This window comes from Elephantulus edwardii, unplaced genomic scaffold, assembly GCF_000299155.1.
Source record: "Elephantulus edwardii isolate Elephantulus edwardi_28Jun2011 unplaced genomic scaffold, EleEdw1.0 scaffold00097, whole genome shotgun sequence".
In the NCBI taxonomy this organism is placed as follows: Eukaryota; Metazoa; Chordata; class Mammalia; order Macroscelidea; family Macroscelididae; genus Elephantulus; species Elephantulus edwardii.
In genome coordinates this window covers 1,486,498-1,496,193 of record NW_006399847.1, presented here as the reverse complement: position 1 = coordinate 1,496,193, position 9,696 = coordinate 1,486,498, and the positions used below count along the sequence as shown (strand labels likewise).

Here is a 9,696-nt window from a genome sequence, read left to right as displayed (position 1 = left end):
TTCAGGGTATATTCCCAGTAGTGGAATTGCTGGGTCAAATGGTATCTCTATTTGCAACTTTTTGAGAAAGCGCCATACTGCTTTCCACAGGGGTTGCGCCATTTTACACTCCCACCAACAGTGAATCAGGGTTCCAGTTTCTCCACAACCTCCCCAGCATTTGTTGCTTGCTGTTATCCAGAATAATTTTTAACTTTTTCAAAACGTTCTACTACTTAAATTAAGACCAATTTTGTATGTCATAATTAATGAGATCATGAGAAGTGAATGTAAGTTAACTATACTGTCAGGCAAACACAAATCTCAGCTTTTCTGATTATATGTTCATTTTGATTGCATACTGGGGTTTTTTTGGTTATTATTGCATCTCATTTTACTAATAAAGCATGTTTCTTTTTCTTTAAAATGCTAAGGCAGTAAGATGGATTTGGGGAGTTTCAAAAGCTTATCCTTAAAGAATAAACTTTAATAAATTTAGAAGAAGGATGATATTTCTTAAGTCTTTCTAATAGTGGAACCAGAAAGCTCACGTGGAATATGTATGTTTAATAAAATTTTAAGAATATCATATGTGATCAAATTAATTATGCTGTTCTATTTTATATTTTTGAAGAATTCAGGCATAATTATATAAAGTCCATATCTGATAAATGATACAATTTTCTGTGGAAATAATATGCGTCATTCACCCAACTAATGTTTGAGTTATTTTTATTTGCCAGAATACATAGTGTGATGTAACAAGGTAAAAATGTTGTCCCTGTTCTCATAGATCTTACAACTGAATGAAGAAGAAAGAAACTGAGTAAAAAGGAAAGCATGCTGAGTGTAATAAGAACATAGCATGCTGTTATAGTTACTTGAAGTAGTGCTGTTAAGTCTTACAATGTCTTCTTGTACATTTCTTTTTCCTTTTTAATATATATTGTTTGTATATATCATACCAGGCACATAGGGAATTCTGGTGCTGTAGTCCATAGGGAGTTGTGTTGTTAACTCAAAGGGGGCTTCCTCTCTGTCAGTTCAAATCCACCAGCAGCTTCTCAGGACAAAGGTGGGCGGTCTCTTCTTGTGTGATTTATAGCCTTGAAAAACCTGCTGGAGGGTCAGCTATGATGTTCCAACTTGATGGCAATAATTTTGAGGGTTTTTTTTTTAAATTCTAGTATAAAAAATGAATGTTGTCTGAGATTTCAATAAAATATTATATAAGTAGTGTATCATTGCTATTACTAATGAAAATAAACTTTAGTAAAGGACTTTGCAGTTTATGAATATATACATGATCATTTATGCTTACTTATGTTGAGTAAGTTTCTCTTATTTTAGTGTATTGAAAAATAAGCTGACATATATTGTCATGCTAAGACTCACCTCAATCATGATATGAGAAAACAGATTTTACAGGTAGCTTAACTTTAATTTTTATGTTCACTGCGCAAACATATATTACTAATCTGTTAGTAGGTTAACACCAAGTAAGCATGGAAGTTTCAGCAATGAAACATACAATGTCCCTGCTCTGAATTGCACTAGCTTATCCATTCTTTTGTGTTGTCACATAAAGAATTGTGTTCATGTATCTAATTTATACCTGACCTTCAGATTAATTATGAGGGGTTATGAAAGTACATTGCACTTTCCTTTGATTTTTAATAAATAGATAGTTCTCCCCCTTAGAAATGAGTAAAGCTGAGAAAACTTAGATCGTATTGGTTGTTAGCATCTGGTAGGTGATGCTGCTTGTAGGGCCACTGTCTGTGCCCTCTTTCATCGTATGTGGGTGGTGTGTGCCAGCAAGTTGATTCCAACTCATAAGTAACTCTTTATGACGAAGTAAAATGTTCTTGTAGGGCTTCCTGGGCTGTACTTTTTTATAGGATCAGATTGCCCGGCCTTTTCTCCTTTGAAGCTGCTGGTGGATTAGAATTCCCGACTTCCTGTTTAGCAGTGGAGTGCTTTAACTATTGCACCACCAGGGCTCGTTACCATTTTGCACTAATGTTAGATAAGACTAAGATGCTCTTTCGTCATCCGTTAAATTGGATTTTGTTTACCTCTTATGTTTTGGGGAGGTTGGTCCATACCATTTCCCTTGATTTTGGACCTCAGCACATGATTATTGCTACTTAATGATTGGAAGAGAGAGTTCTGGTGGCCCAGTGGGTAGGGAGTTGTCCTTCCAATCCAAAGGCAGTCGGCTTCCAATCCAAAGGCAGTCGGCTTCCAATCCAAAGGCAGTCAGCTTCCAATCCAAAGTCAGCAGCTCCACAGGAGACCTTGAGCCATCTCCTGCCATGTGATGTATTGCCTTTGAAAACTAACTGGAAGGTCTGCTATGAGTCTGTTCTGACTGGATGGCAATGAGTGTGTGAGTGAGTGAATGATTGGAATATATAACATGGAAAGTAAGATTAAATATGAATACATTTTAAGATTAATAATATGGTAGATGGTAACAACTTTTTCCTTGTAATTTATCCGCCCTTTAGAAGCGTAAGAGGTGCATGGTTTTCAATCAAGGCGAATTGGATGCAATGGAATACCATGCAAAGGTAAGTGTAAACTCTTCTTTGATTATACTGTAAGGTTTATGTGAAGTAATGTGAAGTAAAAGATCTTTGACTAGCACGAATGGTTACACACTTGACTACTAACTGAAAGGGTATGGATTCAAACCCATTCTGCCTAGGAATAATGACCTAAATGTTTGCTTCAGAAAGGAAACATCTTTGAAAACCTTGTAGAGCAGTTCTATTGTGTACGTATGGGGTAGTCATGAGTCAGAATCAACAACATAATGATACAACAGGTTGGCTATATACAATTGGATAGTAAATGTACTAAAGATAGTTGAGGACACAAAAATTAAATCCTTAAATAGGAAATGTCTGCTCTTATCTCTTGGATTTGGAAACATTCCTGCTGATAGGAAAAACACTGTGGGATTAAACAGAAGAGATATGTTGATACAAGGGTAATAATTTACTTAAAAATGTTAAATTCAGTTTTTGTTCTTTGCCAATGAATTGGCTTTGACTTACAGCACTCCCATGTACAGCAGGACAAAGCACTTTATTTTCATCATCACAGCCCCAGTGCCTCCAGGGCCTTCCTCTATATACCAGCCCTCTAGGTTAGCAAGAAGTTGAGGATCTTCCTCTTTTTCTTCCCCTGATCTTCTCTCTAATTTGGTAAGCATGATCCAGATACTGGGGCTCCTGATAATATGCCCAAAATATGTAAGGTGCTTCTAGGAAGCATCCTAGCTGTCCTTCTAAGACAGATTTTTAAATTTTTTAATTTAGAATTTACCAGCTGGACTCAGTTTAGATGATCCCAATTTTGTTGGCAACATCCAAAGCATCACAGTCAGGAGCAAATTGAACACAGGCCTTCTTCGCTCCATCAGGCCTAATTAAGGTGTTGACATCAGTGTCATAGAGCTTCTTTACAGGTTGTTTGATTTGCTGCTTGTTGGCCTTGACATCCACAATGAACACACGTGTGTTGTCATCATCTCTCTTCTTCATGGCTGACTCAGTGGTCACGGGAAACTTGATGATGACATAGTGGTCAAGCTTGTTTCTTCTTGGGATGCTCTTCTGGGGTATTTGGGCTGTCTTCATAGTCTTAGCATCTTAGGCTGCCGGGTGGGTGACATGTGAATCTTCTATTTTTTTGTGGCTGTGGTTGCCCTTCAAGACTACACTCTTGGCCTTTAAAGCCTTTGCTTTGGCTTCAGTTTTGGGAGGGGTAGGTGCTTTCTTCTTTGCTTTTGGTGCTGTCTTCATAGAAAGGTGATTTGTTGTTTTTTTTTTTTGTTTTGTTTTTGACAGTTCATTGTATATATAATATACCATCATCATATTTCAAAGTCATCAATCCTTCTTTGGTCTTCATTTTCCAGACTTTGAGAACACACTGGAGGGTCAGCTATTAGTTAGTTCTGACTTGATAGCCATGAATTTGCTTTATTTCCCTACGCCCACCCCCGATACTGAAATGTAATCCATATTCGAAGCTATAGTTTTTTATCTTAAGGAGTTAAAGCCTTCAAATATTTTTTGTTTTGTAAGATTATATCATCTTCATTTCACTAATTGGTAATGATTATTCCTCCAGTTTTGATTCAGAATTTCTTGGACATGTGAATTTATGTGTATTCAGATTATAAAAATAACTAGAATACTTGAGACTGTTAATTTAGATTGTGACACGTTTGTGTATGTTTCAATGGAATAAAATTTTAAAAGTCATAAAATTACTCACTCACTCACTCATTGCCATTGGATCAAAATGGCTTCAGAACTAACCATTCAGTGGGTTTTCTAAGGCTATAAATTGTGTGACAGGAGATTGCCCATCTTTTTCCTGAGGAGCTGCTGTTGGATTTGAACCATCAGAGAAGGGTGACATTTCGAGTTAGCAGGCCACCAGAACTCTCTATAAAGGTGATAAATAGCTATGTATTGTCAGTGAACAATTTCACAGAAACTCAGTTCTGGCTGCTATAGTGTAGTATTAAAGAGCTAAGCATTAAAATGACTGTTATGCCTAGTAATAAGCAGCTAAGATACCTAGGTTATTTTGTTGCTGTTATTGTTGTGTACCGTCGAGTCAGAACCGACCCATAGCTGACCCTCCAACAGGTTTTCAGAGGCAGTTAATTACATGGGAAGAGATTGCCCATCCTTCTCCTGTGGAGCTGCTGGTGGCCTTTGGGATTGCTGCGCAGCTTCTTGCTTCTAGGCCACAAGAAAACCCTACAGTAGACCTTGATTGAAGTCAGTTCTAGAAGAGAAAAACCAAGGCTTCCTGGTTTCACATTCAGGTACTTTGGGTGGTTATCTTCTGCTTTGCTAGACCATATAGGACTTCTTAAGTTCAAGTGGAAGGGAGCGAGAGGACTTCACCAGCTCCAGTGAGTCACTCATTTACTTTCTTCTTGATGTTGCCAGTCTCCTTTCCTGTCCTATCTAGTTCATTTGTGCATTCACTCATTGACTTACTAAGTTTATTTATAAATCTTCATTGAGTCCAGACTAAATACAAGCACTATCAACCCTAAGAGTTCAGAATATATAACCTTAAGAATCAGACAAATTCAATTACTATATAATGTAAAAGCCCTGTCACAGAATTATATTATCTGTGAGGGCACATAGAATAGGCATCCAGCTCATTCTTGAAAATAGAGGTGTAGACAGCAATGATAATTAACTAAGCCCAATTTTTAAAGATGACATTAATCATGAAGAAACTGCTTTGAGTCTTTTAGGCTTAGGAAATAATGTTTGCTAAAGTTTAGAAGGAAGATGGATTATGACTTGTAAGAAGAAATGAAAATGATTTGTGACACTGAACTCTGTGGCATATAAAACAATAGATGTTAGAGAAGAAACCGAGAGGTATACCAGACTTAATAAGCCCATCAGGAGATGTTTAACTTTAGCTCTAAAAGTGTTGAGAGCAAGGGACATGATCAGATTTGGTTTTTGAAAAATTCTTAACATTTCTTTCTTTCTTTTTTTAGTCTGGTGAAACAAATGAAAAAGGTTTATTAAGAAAATGCAAAGGAAGCATGGTTGTTGAAAGAGATAGTCTGTGTAAAAGAATTAAAGAGAAAAGGAAAAGAAGAAAGGGGGAAACACCCCTGGAAAGTTAGGCATGGAGCTAAACCTTTGGCATGCTGCCAACATTGAGAGTGAGAGGCAGTCTCAGAGTGGAACTGCTTTTTATTGGTTCCTGGTCTCATGAGACTGGTCATAGCCTTACCTAGGGACCTGTGGGATTGGTTGGAGTTTGGATTGTCTGCTTTCTTAAGTAGGGGCTTATTTTGCTTTTTAAATTTTATTATTTTTTGTGCATGTACCGTCAAATCAGATCTGACTGGTACAGGAGGAAATTGTCCCTCCTTCTCCGGCAGAGCATCTGGTGGATTTGAGCCGTGTACCTGTGGGATTGCAGTACAGCTTCTTGCCACTAGACCACCAGAGCTCCCCTGCATTTTAAAATTTTTTAATTAAAAAATTAATTTTATTTGTGTTTAGATGGATAATAGACTTGTATGATAATATTTATCATATAAAAAAAAGTATATACCGTGATGGTTCTCCTTAAATCTCTTCCATCAGCCATGTGCTGCTTCCTCTTATTTAGATTGGGGTCTGAGTTCCTCCCACAATATTGTTTGTGTTTTGGTGCTATTCTTTGAAGAAAGACATGATGCTGGGGAGGATGTAGGGTCGCTGAAGGAGAGGAAGACCCTCAACCAGGTGGATTGACATGGTGACAGCTACAATTGGCTCTGTGTCTCAGGAAGAGTGAAGATGGTGTACGGTAGAACTGGGTTCAGATCTTTTGTTCTTAGGGTCGCTATGAGTTCTACTCGACTCAGTGGCACCTAACAACAACAACAACAACAACAACAACAACATTTTGTTTTGTGTATAATGCTTGATTTCTGATCTATAAATTGTAAATGAAAAATTTACAACTTTGTCAGTTTTCTTTTATCTTCATCATTGTAGTGTGTTGCTAATGACTTTCATCTTTGCCTAATAGATGAAAAATAGTATTTCAGTATGCTTTTCCTCCCTTAATTTTCTTTTATTGCTAAGAGTTTATACACCTCAGTTAAGCAAAGCACTGCTGAAGAAAGAAAGCAAAGTAGAAAGCTTCACTTTTCCTGGTTGCAAACCCTGCTACTCCATGTGGTACTCAAAACCATCATTGTATTGGTACAGTGACAGATACACAGACTAATAGAATATTCGAAACCCAGAACTAAATCCACCTACCTATGGACATGTGGCCTTTGAGAAAGAATTGGAATTTGTTCAGTGGGGAAAGGAAAGCTTCTTTAACAAAAACATTTCACCTGTTGCCAGCAAGTCAGAACAGTATTATAGCTTACTTCCTGTTGGGTTTCCTAGACTGTAACTTAGACCAGACGAGATTGTCTTTCTCCTGAAGAACCACTGGTGGATTCAAATTGCCAGAGAGGTTGTGCCTAGAGGTTAGCAACACAGCTCCCTATGGATTAGGCCATCGGAGCTGAGGCAAGAAACTGCGCTGCAATCCCCATGGCATCAGGATGGGCAAGACATCAAGAAACACGGGGTCCAGTACCATGAGGTGATGGTCCAGCTCTGAATTTTAACCAAGGGACTCATGGGGTCTCCCACACACTGCCATCATTGGCCTTCTGTCCAGCACTATACTCCTCCACTTCCCATCCCAGCTCCCACTCCCTGGCTGGTGGCTGCTCCAACATCCAGAAAATCTAGGAATCCAGTCCCACAACAGCCCAGCCTTTCCCTGTCCTCTGGACTGTCCCCTCTCCTGTGGCTTGCCCTCAGGCTTCTTCTTTCAGAGGTTCTCTCAGTTCAAGGCCACCAGCTGCTCCACAGGAAAAAGATGGGCAGTGTCTTCCTCTGCAATTAACTGCCTCTGAAAACCTGCCAGAAGGTGAGACATGGGTTAGTTCTGACTCCCCTTTCAAAACAACAGCAAAAATAATTCCCCAAAGATTAAAACACATTTCAATTATGTTTCAGAAAAATTGAAATAAGTTTTTTGTTTCAAAAAAATTGAAACAAGATGGATTGACACAATAAATGGGGTAATGAGGGTAAGTGTGCCAGAGACAGTGAGATTGGCCTAGGATAAAGCCGAGTTCAGAGCTATTGTGCATAGGAACGCTATGAGTCACAGTTGACTCGACGACACACAACAACAACAAAACCTATTTAAATAAATTAACTTACGATGTGTCAAGGACCTAAGTGTAAAACTTAAAACTATAAAGAGCATCAAAGAAAAAAATTAGAGCAAATTTAGTAACCCTAATCTATGAATACGCATGCTTATCACTTATAAATGAACTTGTATAATCATCTAAGGATAACTGTCTAAAATGAAATTCCTTTTTGCATCCTAGGACTTTGCCAAAAGAGTAGAAAGAGAGGATTTACAGACTGGTAAAAAAATATTTGGCAATTACATACATGATAAGAAACACAATGTATAGAAAATTCCAGCACCTCAAAAAGAAAAACAAAACAACTCAATTACAAACTGGGCAGAGGACATGAAAGAAGACTTCATATGGCCAACAAATACATGAAAACTTGCTCCAAGATCACTAGCTATTAGATACAAATCAAGATAATACGATATATATCATCTCACCCCAGCAATAATATTAAAGTTCAGTACGACAGTAAACAACAAATGTTGGCTAGGTATGGAGCTATTAGAACTCTCATACACCACTGATGCAAATTTAAATTGGTGCAACCACTGTTAAAAACAATTGGACACTTCCTGAGAATGTTGTGAATAGAAACATCATCTGATCCAGCAATCCCAGTTGGTATATATCCTAAAGAATTCATACATACCCATGCTTATTGCAACATTATTTATGCTGGTAAAGAAATGAAAGTAACCCAAGTGTCTGTATCCTAATAGATAGATAAAGAAACTGTAGTGTATTCACACAGTGGAGTATTATGCAAGTCTAAAGAATAAGAATGGATTTGTATAATATGGATGAATCTAGAGGACAGTATGCTGAGAGATACAAGTTAGGCACAAAAGGACAAATAGTGTATAAGACCACTGTTATAAAAAGTAAAAGAAAGGTTCACAAGTAAAGGGAAAAGTGTGCACATCCTAGACCAGGAGAACTAGGTAGGTGGTGCTCAGTTATCACTCCTGAACTCTCTGAAAGGACTACCATAGAGGGTCCTGGCAAGTGTGGGAGAAAAATGAAATGAATGAAACTCATATAATTAAAATGGCCAACATTTCTAATCTGATAGAGACTACTGGAACAACTGAGCCTAGGGTGCTTAGTCACTCTTCAGGCCTAGAACTAAACTCACAACCATTAGTCAGTTTTCAGCCAGCAACAAACAGGCTTATTGGTTAAATAACACCAAGGAGGTACTCCTTTCTTAATCTAATCAACCCTATTGTTGTTGTTAGGTGCTATTGAGTTGACTTAAGAAAAACAAATCTGTACATTATTTATCCCCTCTTTTCTTAGTTTTCCCCCAACCCTGATGTCAGTTCCATTTTACAACAATGGCATTATGCAGTATTTGTCTTTTTGTGTCTAAGATATTTCACTTAGCAAAATGTCCTCCATGGTCACCCATTTTGTATAATATTTCATGAGTTCCTTGTTTTTTAATGCACCATAATATTCTATTGTGTGAATATACCACAGCTTCTCTGTCCATTTGTTGATTGGCACTTGGGTTGTTTCCAACTCTCTACTGTTGTGAACAAAGCAGCAATAAACATGGGTGTGTATATAGCTGAGTGACAATTCTGCTTTCTTCAGTATATATTCCTAGTAGTGGAATTGCTGGGTCAAATGGTATTTCTGTTTCCAGGTTTTTGAGAAAGTGCCGTACTTCCAAGAACTGTTTAAAATGAATATATGATTAGGTATTATTTTCGTGTTGTTGTTATGTGCCATTGAGTAGCTTGCTACTCATAGCGACCCTATGTACAAGAGACCTAAACTCTGCTCTGTCCTGTGCCAATCGCAGTGTCTCTGATGCTCCCATCCCGATTATCCCAGTCACTGAATCAATCCACCTCATAGAAGGCCTTCCCCTCCTGCGCTGTCCCTCCACCCTCCCAAGCATGATGCCCTTCTCCAAGGAGCTGTCTCTC

At 38.0% G+C, this 9,696-nt stretch overlaps 1 protein-coding gene across 1 annotated transcript in view; it reads left to right on the top strand.

Moving 5' to 3' along the window:
- METTL4 (methyltransferase like 4) overlaps positions 1 to 9,696 on the top strand; it is a 58,489-nt gene that overhangs the window by 2,094 nt on the left and 46,699 nt on the right. The window contains exon 2 of the mRNA XM_006891386.1: positions 2,493 to 2,555. Within this exon, the coding sequence (XP_006891448.1) occupies positions 2,493 to 2,555 (63 nt within the window). The remainder of the gene's footprint in view (positions 1 to 2,492; positions 2,556 to 9,696) is intronic.